Source organism: Cyanistes caeruleus, chromosome 13 (assembly GCF_971803275.1).
Source record: "Cyanistes caeruleus chromosome 13, bCyaCae1.hap1.1, whole genome shotgun sequence".
Classification (NCBI taxonomy): domain Eukaryota; kingdom Metazoa; phylum Chordata; class Aves; order Passeriformes; family Paridae; genus Cyanistes; species Cyanistes caeruleus.
Genome location: NC_141713.1, coordinates 7,944,222 through 7,962,507, shown reverse-complemented (window position 1 = coordinate 7,962,507; position 18,286 = coordinate 7,944,222). Strand labels below are relative to the sequence as shown.

Here is an 18,286-nt window from a genome sequence, read left to right as displayed (position 1 = left end):
CTGCAGAACATCCCATGTCAGGCCTGTCACACTCTGCAGTGTCACTGATGCTCAGCTCTGCAATGCTTTGAGGGAAGACAACTCCACAGCCATTTTGCTGTCTCCTTTGAAAGGACCAGGTTTCTGGTTAAGAACAAAGATGCTGATGGCTGCTCGTCTGGGTAGGAGCAGAAAATGACACCCACTGGTGAGCTCCAGGACACAAGGACAGAAAATCAGAGTCTGATGAACTGCCAATCCTATGAAGAGCAAGAGACTTCTAATGGAGAAAAGGCTTTATTAAGGTCCACTGTATTACTGTAACATACCAGATTGCTCTGATGCTCCAGGTCTCTGAGACAGAGATGATTGCAAGAGTGTCTATCCAAATGTCGATGCTGGATCATGAGCCCAGCCCTCAGCATGCAATGCTGGCTTACTGCTTCTTCCCTCCCTTCACTTTCTCTCTCTCTTTGTCCATGGCAGCTGCTTGTGCCTGCAGACAATCCCAGTATTCCTGCTCCTCCATTTCCAGCAGTATCTGCTGCCTAAAAAAGGGGGAGTAAGGGTAGTTAAAACAAAAGCAGTCCCTGACATTCCCCCAGTGCTCAGACAACATCCCCAAGGGCCCCTGGGGCTCACTACCAATTAAGCAGTTCTGCTTCCTGTGTCCAAAAGTCCTCAGTGATTCCCTCATGCCAATCAATACTCAAGTTCCTGACAGCAAGGACCTCTGAATTTCAATTGTCTCTAGTTCTCTGTGGACACAGGTCTCACTGCAGTTGTATTTGCACTACTCTGGCTTCAGCTCTCATTCCCAGGGAGTAAGATATCCCTGGAGGTGGTGACTCCCCAGTTTTCTGGTATAAGGCAGACAAGGGTCTCCCCTCCAGCCATTTGAGAAGGAGGGACAGAACTGCTGGTTGGTAGCATAGGATGGAACTTTTCTGCACTTAACTAGCCAGAAAATTCCACAGGATTCACCCTGGAGGCAAGGAATTAGGGAGGGCTACCAGGTAATATGTGCTATGTCACACACACCTGCACCCACCTGTTTCGTTTCAAACTGGAGAATTAAAGCATAGTGAAAAGATACAAAACACTGACACGGATCTAGCTCCAGGTTTCCAACAGAATTCAAGGAAAAGATGTCCAAAAGGAGATGTCGCAGTGCCATCTAATGACGGCATCGACGCAATGCACCATCCCCGGGCTGCCGGGGACCTTCTCAAACCAAGGGACCTCCAGCACAAACCTACTTAAACATCACATGAACCCGGGAATGAAGGGGTCGAGAGAGATACAAAGAGATCCCAGCTCTGCCTGGCTGTAGGATATAAAGGAAGACACAAACACATGAGGATCATACTCCCTGACAAGCTTGCACAAACTGTGTTGCACAAAAACACATTTGAACTTGCATCCTAACTTACAGCTGAAGATGTTCTAGGAGGGACAGAAGGGAGAGGAGGAAGGGTTCTGGGTGGCTGTCAGGAATCCAGCTGCCTGAACACCAACCTTACCCAGACACAAATCTCTCACAGTGCACAGAACAACCCAGAAACTCCAGGGTGAGACCTTGTCTGAACTCAGCAGCACCACAGCTTACAATAATGCAGGTGCACTTACCTCTCAGGCAGAAAGTGAAACCTATCATGTAGGAAAATGTTACACCTCTCAAACCACTGCAGTTCCTGCAAGGGTTTGAGAGGCAAATCTGGTTTCTTTGGGAAAGCCTCCTTCAGTGGGTAGGAGTTGAAGTCAAAAACGAAGATGGTGCTGTGAGTGGCTTTGCTCTGGAACCGATCATCTACCTGCTGCTGCTCATCTCCTAGACAGAGACAAGAACAGTGAGCATCAGGATAAGAGCTAGCAAGGATCAGTGCACAGCTGAATGCACCCAGTGGTGGTGTATCTGTGACCAGCCCAAGGTGTCACCCACCTCGGAGCAGCAAGCAGCAGTTCACACTATCCACTGTGAACACTGGCTGCCAGGGGGGTGCTACAGCATGAGAAGGTGGAGTGCAGAAGCAGTAAACAGCCTGTGATGTGTCCGTGTTCATCAGGGACACTGTGCCATCCCAGGAGAAGATCAGGACCTGAAGCAGCAAAATTGACATGTAGATGTAAAAGAAGTAAAAAACATTTTGTGTAAAGGACATGAGATGACATCCAGGACTTCACATCCTATGATGCTGTTTTCTTTGCCTGCCCCACAGTCATAAGGTGACAGAGATGAAGGGGACTGGGCGTGTTCTGTGGATGTCATTCTGCCAGGTCTTCATGATTCAGGGAAATGAAGAATTGGGAGGACAGCTGTCTCATGTCTTGTGGGTTGATGGAACTTGGACTGAAAATGCTGGAGGTTGGGATTGGAAAAGGGCAACAGGGCACATTAGAAATGAGCTAGATCCAGCCTTCTGCATGGCTGCTGTGGTGAATGGCTTTTAGTCCTTTCCTCCCCATGCCTGCAAACTTTCTGAGGCCACTTGTAATGTCTGGCTGAACTTGTGTTTGTAACTTCCTCCCCAGGATGCCCTCTCATATTTGACCCTGATGTCTGAAGCTTCATGGCTGAACCCTCACACCTTCCAGCTGTGCTTGTCCATGTGCACCTCAGTGGACAGAGGGCACAAGTGCAAGAGGATACTGAGTAAAATCATGGAAGAGAAATCCTTTGAGCATTACCAGCTACACACAGACCTGGAACTGGTCTTCATGCTAAAAATATTTTGAAGGCTGGGAAAGGGTGTGAGGCAAGAGCCATATCTGATTGCTCTGCTCGTTATCTTCTAGGCACACAGTTTCTGTCCTTGATGGAAACAAGGTCCCAGCACAGCTGGATATGTGTTCCCACCAGATGTTAAAAGAGCTGGCAGTAATACTCACTGAGCTGGGGAAGGCCAGGACAGGCACCACTGCACTGACAGTGAGATTTGGATTTTCAGGCCTGTAAAAGAGATACAGGTTTATGCTGCTGTTGCATGTACCTGGCACATACTGAGAGGCTGTGATAATGACAGTGGCAATTTGTGGCACACTGCCTGGCAAAAAGTCCCAGCCAGGCCCCTTTTTTATAGAGATAAAGCCTGCCTCCTCCTGGGCAGGAACCCCTGAGGCCATCCCTGTGCAAACCTGTGGGAGCTACATTGGAGATACAAATCCCTGCCTGGCAGGGAGGCATGAACCCAGCATCTTCACAGCAGCAGCTTCCTTCCTCCTCCTCCAACCAAGGGGGTAAGTGACCACAAAAATGATAGAAAAACGGCAAGAAATGTTTATTCTGACTTCCATGGGGATGGTATTCTGTTAAGGGCAGAAGAGGGAAATAAAAATTCTCCTAGCTACCCAGCAGAGACACAAACAATTCAATATCAACCCTGGAGTTGTGCTAGAAGTATTTGTGTTCTGGTGCACAGAAGAACCCAGAAACACCCCTAATTCTGGCAAACCATTGAATTTTAACACTAGTAAAACTACACTTGCTGCTGACAGCAGCATGGCAGAGCCATCTGGGTAAAAACAGTAGGAAGTTCTTCACTCCACAGAAATCTGGGGCTCCCCCTTAGACCTGACCACTAAAACCATGGCTTCTTCAGCTGGAGTCTACCTCACCTGTCTGCCAGGAGTGTGATGCTGGACTTCCCAGCCATAGGTGCTTTCACCAAATAGAAAGAGCTGTCTGTACACAGCACTAGAAGCTGTATGATGGGACAGACAGGACCTGCACCACAGCAGGCAGGATCTGCACCACAACAGACAGGATCTGTCTCATCACTGGCAGCTGGAGAACCACACAGAAAGTGGATGCTACGGATGAAACGTTCCTCTAGAATGGCAGCCACAGACAGTGGATATCCTGAGGAAGGAAGAAAAAAAGGAACTGATAATTTATCCCAGCAAAGCTTTGTTTGGAGTGTGGCCTGCTCAGAGGGAGAACAAGCAGATGGCAGAAGATTATTCTGCCAGGAGAGTCCCTGCATCATGGCAGGATGACACTAGCAGTGATGGCAGCCTGAACTGTGATGACACAACAGTCTCAAAAATGATCTTAGAGTGCAGTGGCAAAGCAGTGACTGTCACTGTCTCACAGCCTCGGGGCAAGACTGTCATCAGTCCTCGCTGCAGCTGTTCCAGTCCCTGCACTGCCCTGGATGGGGGTGGCTCTGCAAGGGCCAGGGCAGTCATGCTGTGCTGGCAACTTCTGGCCAAGCATCCAATAGATGACTGAATCCAAACTATTTTCAGATTTCCCCGTAAACTCACCACCAGCCCTTTATTCACACTAAATCTGAGCCTCAAACTCATAGGCAAAGGTGCCTCTAAAATACATTTATTTAACTTTTAATATAATAATTAATAATAATTAATAATATAAATTAATAATTTCTTTTAAAATTATCCACAGTGATGTCAATACACAGTCCCAAAGGGCAAGCTCACCTAGGTGTTTATCCCAAATAGTTATTGTTGCATCTTCACCAGCCAGTGCCAGGTACCTGGAGCAGGAACTGACAGCCGAGCAGGCAATGGGAGCTGCACATGGCCACACAACATCAGGTTTCAGATCTGAATCTAAACAGAATGGCATGAAGACTGTAAGAAGGTGCAGAACATTCTCTCACATAGTACTAGTATGCATTTTGCCTGTTAAACATGCACCATTCTGCAGAGTGGCTTCACTAAAATCACAGCCAGTCTGTGCAACACAGAGCCCCACAATCCAAATGCCAGCCTAACCCACAAGATATGAGACAGCTTTCCTCCCAATTCTTCATTTCCCTGAATCATGAAGACCTGGCAGAATGACAGCCCCTGGCCACAGAACAATCCCACTCCCCACAGAGTGCTCTGCTAGAGAAAGCAAAACTTTCTTACCCACTTTTTCCTTGAGTGAATGGTTAAGTAAGTACAAGCAGAAATTGTGGTTTCCATCCCAATGCACACCGATGCCAACTGGAATGTCTGGTACAGAGAAGGGGATGACAAAAAGAGAAGAAGACTGAGGACAAAGAAAGGAACAATCCAGGACATCAAAACGCCATTAGAAAGCTCTCATTAGAGCTTTCATGGTACTCCTGATAGAAATTCTACTCACACAGAAACTAAACCAGAACTCCCTTTATTTGTTTGAGTTTTTTTTAAATCTTGACTATATGCCTCCTTTTTTGTTTTTTGGGGAGTTGTTTTGATTTGGGGTGGTTTTTTTTCAGGGGAGAGGTTGTGGGGTTTTTTTAAAATATAAGTTTTTTTACTCCATGCCAGTAATGGGCTTATAAGTCTTAGGGCTGACAGTTTTACCCAGGTTTATGTCCTTGGACATGGAACTTACAGAGTGGATACAAGCCAGACCCACTGAGCTCTCACTGGAGCTCAATGTCCTGTAATGACTGTGCTTCACAGATTAACAGTTTTTTGTCCATTTGGATTACCTGGCTGTACTTCCATTTCTGGTCCCATCAGGATCCGACTAGGAAGGAGGAAATGAAAGGTAGCATATCTGAAAAAAGGAAGATATATATGTATCAGAAAGGCTTGGGTAAGTAGGCAGCAGTATGACAAGACCTGGAATGGCTCCAGCCACCTGCCCTGATGCCTTGGGATGAAGGAAGCAAAGCTAAAACAGAGGCTTGCATCTGCACAGCTCAGTGCCCTGTGTGGATGACTCATGGACTGAATCCTGGTTGGTGCTCCCACTCACCTGGGGATGTCCTCCTTGACCACACCCTCAGCCTCCAGATACTCCTGGTAAGTGCTACGGAAGATTGCTTCCTGCAGCTCCCACTGGGAATCCTTGATTAAGTGGTTGTACCCCAAGCCAAGCATACTGCCATCATCCACTTTCTTCAAGGCATCCAAAGGGTCTTTAAAATTCGTGCCTGGGTTGGGAACACAAAGGGAAAAGGCACAGCCCTGGAGAAGCAGAAACCGTGAAGCAAACACTGTCAAGGCATTTGGGGGTGGCTTGGTCTTGAAGAAGAAAACACTTTATCTTGTGCAGGACTTTCCACACCACTTTCCATTTTCCAGTATTTGAATTCAGGGACTTCTGAGGACCCCACTCACCTTGCCTTTCTGTGGCACTTTCCCAGCATAGTCTGTCCTCTCCTCATCCTTGGCATTTTTCTCTAAGTCCAGGACTCAGAGTGATGACCCAGGGGTGCTGCTAGATTTAGGAAGCAGCCTCCTCCCTCCCCAGTGACACTAAAGCCAAGGGTGTATGACACCCACTCTGAGACACTCATTTTGTGCTGGCAAAGGTGACATGTGAGACGGTCTGGGAGGAAGCAACTCCCACTGCAGGAGACATGTAACTAGAAAGACAGTTCAGAAAGGACCAGGGATCAGGTTACTGAAACTTTCTGACCTGTTCTGTATTTTTAGGGGCCATGATTCCTTTTCCACCTGAAACAGGCTGCACCTACAGAATCAGTCCTGACCTGTTATGGGTTTGGGTGGCCTCACTGTCAGCACCAGCACAGGCGGATCCAGCTCTATGTCAGCTTGGATTGCAGACACAGGGAGCTCCTACAACAGAAAAGTGCCCACCTGAGAACTGTGTTGTGTGTGCTACACTGATGAGTTTTCACCTGTTCACAGGAATAAAATGGTCCCTAAAAAATTAAGGAAAAACTCCTTTGTCTATTCAAAGATTGGCTGGCACTGATTGGGAGATTCTGGGTTTGGGCTCATTCTTCACGCCAAAACACAGAAGCTTGAAGGCATCACTACTTTCTCAACTACATTACAAGGATGTCCTGCCCAGACTCCTGTTTTTGTGCCATCTCTCAATTATTCCTGTTGCAGCACAGGCCTGTGTGAGTCACAGCAATGCTCAGAAAATAAAGGGAGAAAAATGAAAAGGGAAAAAAAAAATAAGCAGGACTAAAGGTTGAAGAGTGTCTCCTGAAAGCAAGAACCAGATTTTACTTTACAGAGCCCAGGACTGGAGGAGGTCACTTATATGCTTGCCTGGGAAAAGAAAATTGTAATGGGGGCCAACATCAGTGTGTGCCCACCACCACCCCACACACATTGCCATTGGGCTAAACAGAAAAGGTCTGGCTTAATAATCAGCCACGCCTGAGAAGGAAGGGGCAGGAACTTGGATAGTTTGCATAGAAACAGCAAAGAGAGAATGCTTGAGTGCTTGGTTTTGGCTTCACTAAGTTAAGCAGGGTGTTTGCCCTGTTTGAGGACAAGGCTGAGAAGCAGTTCTCTCTTAAATGTCCAGGAAAGTCTTTGCTGAAGGAAGAGGAAAGAGTTAGGAGGCTGCTGTCACAGGGGGTTAGTTCAAGGTGCTGGGCAGGAGGTGTCTGTGTGCTAAGAGGTGAAATCCAGCAGGGTGAAAGTGATGAAGGGGAGGGTTAAGGACTGACTCAGCATTTCAAATTCCCCATGACATCTGAGGACAGTCACTGAGGCCAGTGACCATCTCTGCAGAACTGTCTCCATGCAGCTCCTCTGTTTCCTGCCAAGGAACCAGAGCTGACAGTGGTTAGTGCACACAGGCAGAGAGACTCTGCCCTGCTCAGGTGGGTGAGTCTGTGACCCCACCAGCCTCCTCTTGTATATCATCTCAAACACAAACCCTGCTTCAGGGCCAGACTCCCAAACAGAAGAATCCTGCCTTATTCCCACTCTTCACCTTCCCCCAGTAACACAAGGGAGAAGGCCTGTGGGAATACCCTTACACAGGGCCCCTCAGATGGAGCAACACTGCTGAGAAATGAGCTGCCAGTTTCAGGGAGGGGCAGTAGGAGTATTAACCCTGGGACCAGGGGAATCTTTGGAAAGCCTGTCTTGGGACAGTAAACATGTCCCAATAGCACAAAGGCCTTATGAAATGTGAGATGGGCGGCTGCAGCAGCTGCAGACACACACACACCATCCCCTCAGGCCAACAGGAGTGTTCAGGCTGTGTCCTGCTGTCACTGCAGCAGCCAGGCTTGGGGGAAGAGCTGTGGGCAAAAAGGCGTAAGAGAAAATAGCACAGAGGGAGATGGAACTGTTTTGTACCTCAGGTGAGCAGCTTGACCTCCTCTCACTGCAAGCCAGCTCTTCTGCAGCTCCTGCATTCTTTTCCATCTCTGTCAGCCAGGAATCTTTAGGCAATTGGTAGATCTCCAGCCAAGCTTTTGTGCTGTCTGCATTGGGAAACCATATTAAGCAATTGGAAATGAGGAGCAAATGTCTTTCAGGCAAGAAGCCTCTTTTATCCTTATAAAAAGATTTGTGTATTTTTTGAAATATAAAATCTCTGTGAAGTCCATGAAGCCCACCTCTCCTCCCACTTAAGGCCTGACATGCTTGATTGGACTGACACCTCAGCCTCCAGCTGAACTCCTCAAGGTCCCACATCCACCAAAGAAATTCCATAAATCTACTCAGTAAGAACCTGACTTGTACCCTCTGAGCAGCAGAGTAGAAAGTGAGACATGCTCTCAATTAGTTCTCTGCTATTATGTCTCATTCTCAGCATGTGTCCAGGAAGATTCCACCAAACATAGGTCTGGAAAACCTCCCTGCCATGGATTCAGCTGCCATGAAACAGAAGAACATTGTAATAAGGAGTTTCTTGTAGTGTTTTTAGAGGTTCTCTATGCTCTCTGACCTATATCTGCAGAGAAAATTCTTCAGTAATTCTTCAGGTCCACATCTTTCCAGTGTAAAAGTGAGCCACAACAAACCAGAGGAAGAACTGAGTTTGGTGTTTCTAGAGAGAGGGAAACCTGCTTTCACCAAGCCTCTTGGGAGCTGGGGACTGCACTGACCAGTTCCAGACAGCTCTCTTTTGGGGTCAGTCCTGATCCTCACCAAGAGCTGTGGAAGGGACAGGGAGTGGCAGGGGACGCCCCTTAAGACGGAGGAGGAACTGGGAAGGTTAAAACAGGATCCCTGGGTACCCAGACCACTTGCAGCACTCTAAAAACATTGCTGCTGCCCCTCAGTTAGAACACAAGAGTCTCCAAACACAGCATGTTCCTGCACTTGCCTTGCAGCAGGATTCCTGCATAATCACCTCCTCGGGGCAGCACCACCTCCACACAAGTGCTTCTCTGGCTGATGTCCTCCTGCCAAGGAAAAACAGGCTGGCATCAAAGCAAGATCACTGATTCAGAGCTCCATGGCCTTACACAGTTCTCAGCAGGCTGAAGGCCAGGCAGATGGTTGGAAGAACAAAGATAAATATTGGGCAGCAGTCTTGGAGTGCTACTGCCTATGAATAAATTTCTGAGGGCAACTGGTACTCCTCATGATTGATTACTTCCCAGCCTGTGCCCGGCTCTATGGAATTAGCTCAGTACTTACCACTTCATTCAGGATTTTAACAAGCAGGAAGCTTTCCTTGTGAAAGCAGAAGAGCCAGGCAAGCCCTGAAACAGAAATATAGAAGTAGCTGGAGGGAGAGAAAAGTGAATGAATGTTAGCCATGCTCTTGGGAGATGGCTGTTACAAGATGCAGGAGAATGAACAGGATTACATTACTTCCTGGGCCCAAGGAACAATATCCCACTGTTTCCAGCACTAAACATTTGCTGGCTTCCTTATACCAGCATCAGTAAGCATTTGATTGTGCACAGAGATGGATAAGCCAGTCTGAAAGGTGTCTCCGCCAGAACTGACAGCTTTGGGATGAACCAACAAACTAATACAGGTGCAGGAACAGGTCACAGGCAGGAGGTCATACCGAGCAATAGTTCTTTATGCCCAGCCCAAGCTGCTCCTAAACTTTACTGTACTTCACCCTCAGCTCTGCACCTGCCTCTGCTGCACAGAAAGGCCACCAAACCCACACCCTCTGCTAATCACAAGGCCCTAAGGCCTCTCTGTCATCCTACAATCTGTTAGCTATCCAACACCCTCTCTGCAGGGATTTCTAGGAAACTTCTCAGCCACCCTAATGCTCCTCCTGATCTAGCAGTGCTCTGTAGCACAGCTGCCAATTCAGCTCCAGAGCACGTTTAATCCCCAGCTAGGGCAGGGAAATCCACGTCACACTAACCCATTTCATCCACAGCAAGCAGGACATGGCACTCTTTCCCCAAATCCAAGGCATGGATGGCACAGATCTCTGTCTTGGCTGCATCCCAAGCACAGACGTCCTTGAAGTCACACGTGTTGAAAGCAGTCAGACCCACAGACAGACCAACAAAGACGTATTTTCCAGACACTGCAAGGCAATTGGCTCTTTCATTTACCTACCAAAAAATAGAATAGATGAGTGTACCCAACTGATTTCTCACAGCAGAGTACATCAGCCGTACTAACGATATTTTCCTGGCCTTTTCACCAGAAAATGATGATTTATTCTACAAGGGAAACATTTTGACACATTCTTTCCCCACAAGAGCAGGGAAGAGTCTCTCATCTCTGTCACAGAGATTGGTCTGTGTTAGGAATGAGAAAGTTTTCTCCCGCCTTTCCCCTTCCCACAAACAGAAGGGGCTTTAAAGGCCAAGAACTCAGGAGCATTCAGCCCTTCCTATCCAGTGCAGAGCTGTGATGGGATGCTGAACTCCTCCAGGCAATCACAGAACACCAGCAGACACCAGAATATCCTCCTGGACACCCCCACATAATAATGGGGAAGGCAGCGCTGTCATTCTGCTCACGGTGCTCCCATTGGAGTATTCACCATAACACAGAGCTGAGCTTGCCAACTTGTGTGCTACTGACTAATTATCTTCTCCTCAAACAAGGGTGGAGCCAGCCTGGGAAGCAGAAGGTGAATTTAGTGTTTAATACCTGGTTCTCTCTTTTCAGAGAGGTGTGATAGTTGAGTGGGAAGCAGAACCTGTCAGACAAGCTTAGGAGCTGCAGGCTTTTAAGCTGAACAAGTGAGATGGTGATACATTCTGAGGAAGGTCATGAACAGAAGAATGACAAAATCTGCTATGGGGGTTAATGCTGTCTCTGCTGGGAGAGGTTCTGTACCTGGAATTCAGCTGTAGGAAAGCATTTTTGGGGCTGGACCTTTAGTTTTTGTGCTTCTCGGAGCATCTCCCTTCTTTCAATGATTTCCATAGCACTCTCAAAAACCTGCATCACCAGTTTGTTGATCATCCTGAAGGGCTGCGGCAGCACATCACGCTTTCGATCAGGATCCAGCAGGAAGAAATCCTCGTCTTCCTTTGGCCAGTCCTTTTCAGATGGTGGAGGAATGCCCAGGGGATGCTTCCAGGTATTCACCGCCATGGTTCTCCCCTTCCAGGTGCAAATTGCACCGCGGACGCAGGAATCACCCTGGATGCAGAAGAATGAGGAGTCCTTCAATACTTTTTTTAATGAGGTAATGGGGGAAGAGATGATTAAAGATATCTAAGGGAGGTTCCTTTCAGTATTGATAGCCAGACCAACCCTGTTCTGTACGGCTCATTTCTCCTGGTATCGCCCCTGTTTCCCGGGGATGTTGTCCTGCCCTGGGGATCTCAGCCACACAGGGATCTGCAGGCTGCCCACAGGTAAAGAGAGCCCAAAAACTTTGTCACGAGCTTGTGTAAGAATTGTGACAAAGCATTCAAAAATATTAGCTTGTTCTTCGTAAATGGACTTATTCGGCCCGGGTAAAATCCCAGCGATTAACTTTAAGAGCAGGTGTTCCCACTGGAAGTTTTATACTTCATTTCCAAGCCACCGGGTGGTTTCGAGCTTCACCTCTGCGGTGGGCGCACCCCACCGCCATCACCCCTCACAGCGGGCTGACCTCGGAGCGGGGCCGGGGGTCGAGGGTCGAGGGGTCGGGCCGGGCTCCTCCGGCTTTCCCAGCAGGACCCTCCGCACGTCAGCCGGCGGCTCCCGGCAGGGGGAAGCTTTTGGGGGTGACACCGCCGCCGCTCCGCTGTAGACGGTTGCCGTGGTAACGGCACCTCGGTGCCGCAGCCCGGCCGGGAACGCGGCGCGCGGCGGAGAGTTCCGTAGGGGGCGGGGCCCGAGCGCGGCGGGGCGGAGCGGCCGCGGCCCCCGCGCTGCTCCCGCCGTGCCGCCGAGCCATGGAGGGCTTCGTGGACTTCACCAACCGCAGCCAGGGCCGCGACCAGCTCTTCCGGTGAGTGTGGGGGCAGGCGTCCTCCCCGGGACCCCCCAGCAGCGACCAGGCCCCGTCAGCGGCCCCGCGGCCAGCCCGTCCCGCCGGGCCCCGGCACCGCGCCCAGCCCGGCCCTGGCTCCGAGGCGGCCGGCAGAGGATGGTGCCGGGCTCCCTTCCGCGGTGCCCAGCGACAGGACGAGGAGCAATGGCCCTAAACTAAACCACGAGAAGTTTCACCTAAGCAGGAGGAAGAACTTCTTTACATTGCGGGTGGCAGAGCGCTGGAGCAGCTGCCCAGGGAGGTCCTGGAGTCTCTCTGGAGACATTCCAGACCCACCTGGACACGTTCCTGTGTCACCCGCTCCAGGTGATCCTGCCTTGACAGTGGGGTTCTACTGCATGGTCCTTCCAACCCTGACAATTCTGATTCTGTGAAATAAACCTGTCCTGCTGCTGCCATCCTGTGATTGTCTGTGTCTCACCTGTGTCCCCCTCTCCTCGTTTTTTCCCTTCCAGAGCCACTCAGTACACATGCATGTTGCTTAGCTATTTAATAGAGAATAAAGCCGATAAAAAGAAGCTGGTAATGAAACTCAAGCAGTTGGAATCTAGCATGAGCTCTGGCCGGAAAAGTAAGTACCCAGTGTCTAGAGGGATAAGACTTTTTCACTTGCTCCTTCCAGTAAAACAGCTGCTGGCCTTGTGTTTCCTGTCGTTAACCCACCTTGAGCCACAAAACCTCTTTTAGTATATTTACAAAACTGTCAATAGACCTTATGCTTGCCATGGCTTGCCAGGCTAGGTAGGGCCAAACAGACTTTTTTTACTTCCCCAGCCTCCTCTCCAGTTAGATGATTGGAATTATGCTGGAAGGATGAGAAGGATATGTTAACAGTCAGCTGTTGTCGAGGCCAAACTGTATCCTCTGTTCAAGGACAGACCAGGGTTGAGAGGCGAGGCTGGCTCACTGTGTGCTCATGAGTCCTTCCAGCTGATGGGTTGAGACAGCCCAGTGTTAAAAGATCATCATTGCACAAAATCACCTCTGAAGGACCATCCTTCAATATGGCTTTTATATCCTACTTAACATATTTATTTTCTTTAGCATTTATACCGTGCTAAATCACATAACCTTCCCTGCTTCTCGCACTGCCTGACCACTTGCATCACTCCATTCCGTGTCACGGTTGCATCCACGATGGTTACACTGTTACTATGTGTGTATCACTTGCTTTCAGCTTGATCTTCCACCCACTTGTCAATTGCTCAATCCTGAATCAGCTGCAACATAGGAGACAAATATTCCAGTCTATCCTATTGCCATGGATTTGTTTATTATTCCATTAGCTCCAGAGTACAGTAATTTCTAGTGGGGAGGCCAATTGCTTTATCAGCATAGCCATAATTTTTGTTCTTCTGCTAAATAAATCACTAATAGCCATCAGGCCTAAATTCAGGGCTCTTGTAGTTGCACCAGGCTTGGTGCTGTCAACATCTGTCACTGTGACAAGGCAGCAGGGTGTAAAAAGTGTTTTGAATAACACTGCGTTAACATTCAGGGACCAAAACCCAAACAGTACAGCAGGTGAAATCAGGTTTGCCATATGTTGTAGCTTGAAATGGAATACACTGTTCCACATAGTCTGCAGGGAGCTACATGTGCCTCTGACGGATTCATGACTGAGGAGGGACTTTTGGTCTCTGTGCTCAGCACATGAATCACCAGCTTTCACAGGCACACAGGAAACTAGTATCTCATGGTTTCAACAGGATTAATGCAGTAACATCTTCAAAGTGCAGTAAAATCCAGTGATATGTACAGTTGAAGTTAGAAGCTCTATTTGTATTCTTTATTTGCTCCTGCAGAGCCAAGGATGATACTGGTCCAGAGGGCCCCCAGGTGCAAGAACGGACTGTCAAGAGAGGCTGCAAGTCCTGGCTATTGACAAAATATGTGTGGGTCCTGGGCTGGTGGTGTTTACACAGAACTGAGATGTTTACACCCCTTTCCTCACTAATTCTAGGAAGTGGTTAAGCATTCAAATGCCCGAAGCCCTCCAAGTTTTGTAAATGCACACGCAGGCAGTGGCAGGCTGAGTTCTGTGTGAGGCCGGGCCGTGCTAACCTTTGTGGGATTTCTTGCAGTGTTCAGACTGGGCAACACGGTGCATGCCTTGGTGGCAGCCAGGAGAGCTGCAGAGCTGCCAGACGTGGTTACTCGCCTGTGCCTGATGGCCTCGCACCTGAGCCGGGCCCTGTACCTCACGTGTGACACCGTGCTGTGGCTGAGGAGCGTCGGGCTCCAGCCACACATCGACAAATCCAAGTGGCACAACTGGGCTACCAAGTGCTACTACTGCTCACTCCTGATGAACCTGGCCAGGGACTGGTATGAGATCTCCTGGAGGCTGGAACAAGCTGCACTGGAAGAGAAGACAAAGGAGGATTCCTTTGGGCAGAAACACAGCGAGGAACTAGGTGGTGTGAAAAGTGATGGTTTGCACAATTTTTTCCACCAGCTCTTTCAGATACTGAAAAGGAATCCTCCTGTGCTGCTGGACTTGGTGAAGAACCTCTGTGATCTCTCAGGCCCTTTGGATACACTAGGAATCTACAAGACCAGCCCAGGAGTGATTGGCTTCTGCGGCCTCCTCTCCTCCCTGGTGGGCATCCTCACATTAGCAAGCCCACATCTGAAGCTGAAACAGTGAGCTGCATAAAAGGAGATGCATAGTATTTGAGCTTTGATCCTCTGGTAGATTTTTATCTTTATATGGCACTTTCAAATGAACATGTCTTAAAATAACCTCAAGATTAATTTTGTCCTTTGAATAAGTGAATTCTGCCCTTTTTCCTTCCCTGTGCCTTTGCAGATGAGTTTGGTGCCCTAACACGCTCCCTGATGGAATGGAAAGATGAAAAGGCCAAATAATATTTCACAGACAAAAAGGACTTGGAACTTGGCTGCTAGATAAGAAAATATTCCTTTATTTTAATACAGGGTTGTGAAATAGCTGCATAGGCAAATGTAATAGGTATATGACTCATGACTACACTAATCATGTTTACACTGGAAAGTTTTAATTCACTAATCCAAGGTCCCTACAGTCAGATTGTCTAGAGTGAGATATGGCAGGTTAGAAGCTGTAGTTAAAGTGGCCTGAAGTCAGGGATGAGTGTTGTTATGGGTTTGGGTTGACAGCTCCTCTGTCCTGCAGGCACTGAGTTCACTGTGATGGTACCTGGAAATGGTCTCTGTGGTGTGTGCACTGGGGATGCTGGAGCTGCAGCCTACAGAGTGCCAACTCCTGTCCCAAGAAATCTGCACTTTCTTTGTTTCCTTTGATACTGTGAGCCAAGGACTGTTGGCCAGTGACTCTGACTGCTCCAGCAGGCCACAGCTGAGGGCTTTGGTGCACGACAGCACATTACCTCCCAAACCCCTGTAATTGCAAGTACAATTATTTTCCATTAATGATATTGTGATAAGGAGCTTGTTTTCCCTCTTTTAATTTTACATGAAAAATTCCAGATGATTTGGGATACAAGCACCATAAAGTCACCCCAGGACATTAATAAGGAGTTTGGAACATGTAGTTAAGGAGAGAAGCCTGGCTCAGAGCTCTTTGAGCCAGAAAAACTGCAAGGACGTGTTTCTAGTTGTGTAAGCTCCAGGAGGGAAGAGAATGGAATTGGTGATGATAACATCAGAACCTCGTGTCAGAAGAAAGCTTTTTACTGGATTTGGGCATTCATGGTGTAGACTTTCCTATCTGTTGCTCCCTATCCTCCCTGCCCATGAGCACACGATTGCTTGTGTGTTCCTTCTCTGGCTGAATGGGTTCAACCATTTGAAAATGCCTTGTGCTTGCCCTGCAACTGTTATTGTTTATCACTGACCTCACTGGCAGTGTAAGTGGGTTAAAGGAGAAATGCTGTGTCCAGCTGTCTAGCATGGCATGCAGTTTTTGCTGCTCCTGACTTTGCAGAGTTGACACCATCTGAGAGAAAACTGCACGTTATATAGAAGATAAATTTAACTTATTTCTTCTTCAGAGTTAGGCCTGTGTGTTCTGCTGCTTCCTGGTGTAAGAAGTCCTTGTTTAATCTGTCAAGGAGGTATGAACAGACTACTCTAACCTGGACCAAGGTGCTCTCTTATTATTTCTGATGCTATCTAAAAACAGAAAATTAAAAGACATGTGTCTCCTTTATTAAAAGGCAAAGGATGTGGAATTAAATAGGCAGGTGAGGCAGTGCTCCAGTTTACCTGAAGTTGTGATTGGGCTTGGAATTACTTCCAGTTTGAATATGAAGTGATAGCCTGCCAATGAAGTGTTTGAAAATAAAGAGGTTGCTGGGCAGGATAATTGTGTTTGAAGACCAGATGTGACCTTCAGCAACTCTTCTTTTTAATATGGAAATGAGTAGGACTTAAAGTAGAGCATACTGGCAGTTCAGGCCAAAATGGAGCATTGTGTGTGGAATATATATTATAGGCTATATTCTAGGCTTCCTCTCCTTTATGACAATGGATTTTTTTGGGGGGTTTTTCTCCATTTGTCTTTCATTTCCTGGCAATGTGGAATCCATCCCTACCTTGGTCAGAGTTATCCCAGTATGTAGCAGCCCCTTGAAGAAAGGAAGAGGAGCCTTGATCATCTGAGAGTGGAGGTTTGACCAGCTTTTGTCTACAGAATTCCATCTTATTGCTAAAAATGTGTCTTCAGTTCTACTCAGGGGAGCTCTCAGATGCAAAATACTTCACAAAATACTTTCACTGGTTTGCCAACTGCTTTCTCTTTCTCTCTTACACTTTTCAGGGAGAGCCATTGTATCCCAGTCTCCACCTCCCTGTGCCCTGCAGGCAAACACTGTGGAAAGCCTTGAGCCAGGCTTTTACTTTTCTCCCATAGGGCCTGGTGTGGATTAGCATGCACAGCCTTATTGAGGGGAATGGGGGCTGAGTTTTCAGCCTGTCTCAGCCCTATCTGTCCCATTCTCCATGATGTAGGCTGGAACACGCAGAAGTTCCTCTGTTTACTGGATGTTAAGCACAAATATTTGCCTTCTGCTCCCCAGCTGGAGGCTGGTGATTTAAGGTACCTTAATATAATGTGACTGAAGCCATAGGATTGTGATCATATGGAGAAAATCCTTTTAGTGCCTTTTTTTGTATCTGTTTCTAATACAGCAGTTGGAGTAAGAACAAGATGTTTGAACATAAGTAATAAACTGTAATGAGTGTGACACTGTGTCTCTGTATAACTTGGAAGGTGGTGTAAAGACATGCTGAAGGAGAGAGGATTCCATGGCTGAATTTTATGAAGGGTGACACTCTTCAAAAGACATTGCCTGTGGTTGGGTTCTAGAGCTTTCATTTTGCAGAAGCTAATTGGCAGCCAGATTCATCCAGCTAATTTAGAATCACAATTTCAGCTTCAAAAACATTAAGAAATACATGAGTATCAGGTGAAGCTGCATCCTTGGGATGCCCTGAAACAAGGTGGTGTTTTGGGAATTGCCATCAGCTGCCTTTGAGTACCAGCAGTGAGGGCTGGAGCCTTATGGCCATTGTGGGCCCATCTGGGTGAAAGGGACAGGGGCACCTGCATTTCAGTGTCTTGTAAACAGCATTTCATTTGGGTGGTGATAGTTTAATGACAAATGCCAGTTCAGGGAGGGAACAAGGGGTAACATCTCAGGCAGAGGTGGCAAGGCATGGAGCCAGGGTAACCATTAAACTGAGCTCACTGTTAGCTCCTACCCCCTGCAGTGAGAGTCCTGCAAAGCTTGGAAACTCCAAAATGTCAGCTCCTGAACAATGTATAAAGCATGGCATTCAGGAATGATTTAGCAAGAGTTTCCTTCTGGATTAGTGGCCTCATACACATTTTGTAATGGAAACAGTAGGAGAGCGGTCATCTTCTCTTCTGCTTACAGACCAGGCCTTCCTAACATCAGCACTGTGCTTGGCATGACCTTTGAAGGAGTTTGTGAGCCATTGGGGATTCCCAGGTGAGCGTCAAGAGCAGTCAAAGGTTAAAAATCAACATCCCCAGGGAGATACCAAATAAACTGGTTCTGTAGAGGAAGTGTGACTGGGGGAGGGTGTGAGTAGTCTTCCAAGTGTCTACAAGCTTTTCTGCCAAGAGCAAGGCAGTAAATCCATCTCTAAATCCAGGAGATATTACTTTTATATTGTCTCAAAGAATTAAATCACACCTTTTTTTTAACTAAAAGAAATAAAAATCTAAATAGATTGCCCAGGAGGGCA

The 18,286-nt window shown here is 47.7% G+C and overlaps 2 protein-coding genes across 3 annotated transcripts; one reads left to right on the top strand and one right to left on the bottom strand.

Annotated features, from left to right (window-relative positions):
- Window positions 1–260: 260 nt before the first annotated feature.
- On the bottom strand, window positions 261–12,000 carry WDR93 (WD repeat domain 93). The gene is made up of 16 exons (XM_086849685.1): window positions 11,687–12,000; window positions 10,918–11,226; window positions 9,986–10,181; window positions 9,292–9,356; window positions 8,975–9,053; window positions 7,999–8,126; window positions 6,420–6,507; window positions 5,681–5,858; window positions 5,412–5,479; window positions 4,858–4,944; window positions 4,423–4,554; window positions 3,595–3,838; window positions 2,869–2,929; window positions 1,922–2,078; window positions 1,609–1,810; window positions 261–527 (listed from the first exon to the last, which is right to left on the bottom strand). Exons 2-16 carry the CDS (start codon window positions 11,176–11,178, stop codon window positions 416–418), a joined length of 2,058 nt encoding a protein of 685 aa, XP_086705811.1. The 5' UTR covers window positions 11,179–11,226; window positions 11,687–12,000; the 3' UTR covers window positions 261–415.
- Window positions 11,133–17,259, top strand: PEX11A (peroxisomal biogenesis factor 11 alpha). Of its 2 annotated transcripts, none has more exons than XM_023933896.2 (3): window positions 11,133–11,272; window positions 12,526–12,641; window positions 14,155–17,250. In XM_023933896.2, the coding sequence occupies exons 1-3, from the start codon at window positions 11,133–11,135 to the stop codon at window positions 14,718–14,720; spliced, it is 822 nt and encodes a 273-aa protein (XP_023789664.1). In that variant the 3' UTR covers window positions 14,721–17,250. The 2 variants fall into 2 exon arrangements, with proteins under 2 accessions (XP_023789664.1, XP_086705814.1); XM_086849688.1 differs by lacking the exon at window positions 11,133–11,272 and adding an exon at window positions 11,882–12,028 and having other exon boundaries at window positions 14,155–17,259.
- The last annotated feature ends 1,027 nt before the right edge of the window (window positions 17,260–18,286 follow it).

Coding starts and splice junctions, on each gene's coding strand:
- PEX11A (XM_023933896.2), top strand. CDS start 11,133: ATGGTGGAGGAATGCCCAGGGGATGCTTCCAGGTATTCACCGCCATGG. Junction 11,273..12,525: donor TCAATACTTTTTTTAATGAG/GTAATGGGGGAA, acceptor TTTCCCTTCCAG/AGCCACTCAGTACACATGCA. Junction 12,642..14,154: donor CATGAGCTCTGGCCGGAAAA/GTAAGTACCCAG, acceptor GATTTCTTGCAG/TGTTCAGACTGGGCAACACG.
- WDR93 (XM_086849685.1), bottom strand. CDS start 11,178: ATGGCGGTGAATACCTGGAAGCATCCCCTGGGCATTCCTCCACCATCT. Junction 9,054..9,291: donor TTAAAATCCTGAATGAAGTG/GTAAGTACTGAG, acceptor TTTCCTTGGCAG/GAGGACATCAGCCAGAGAAG. Junction 2,930..3,594: donor ATCACACTCCTGGCAGACAG/GTGAGGTAGACT, acceptor TCTCTTTTACAG/GCCTGAAAATCCAAATCTCA.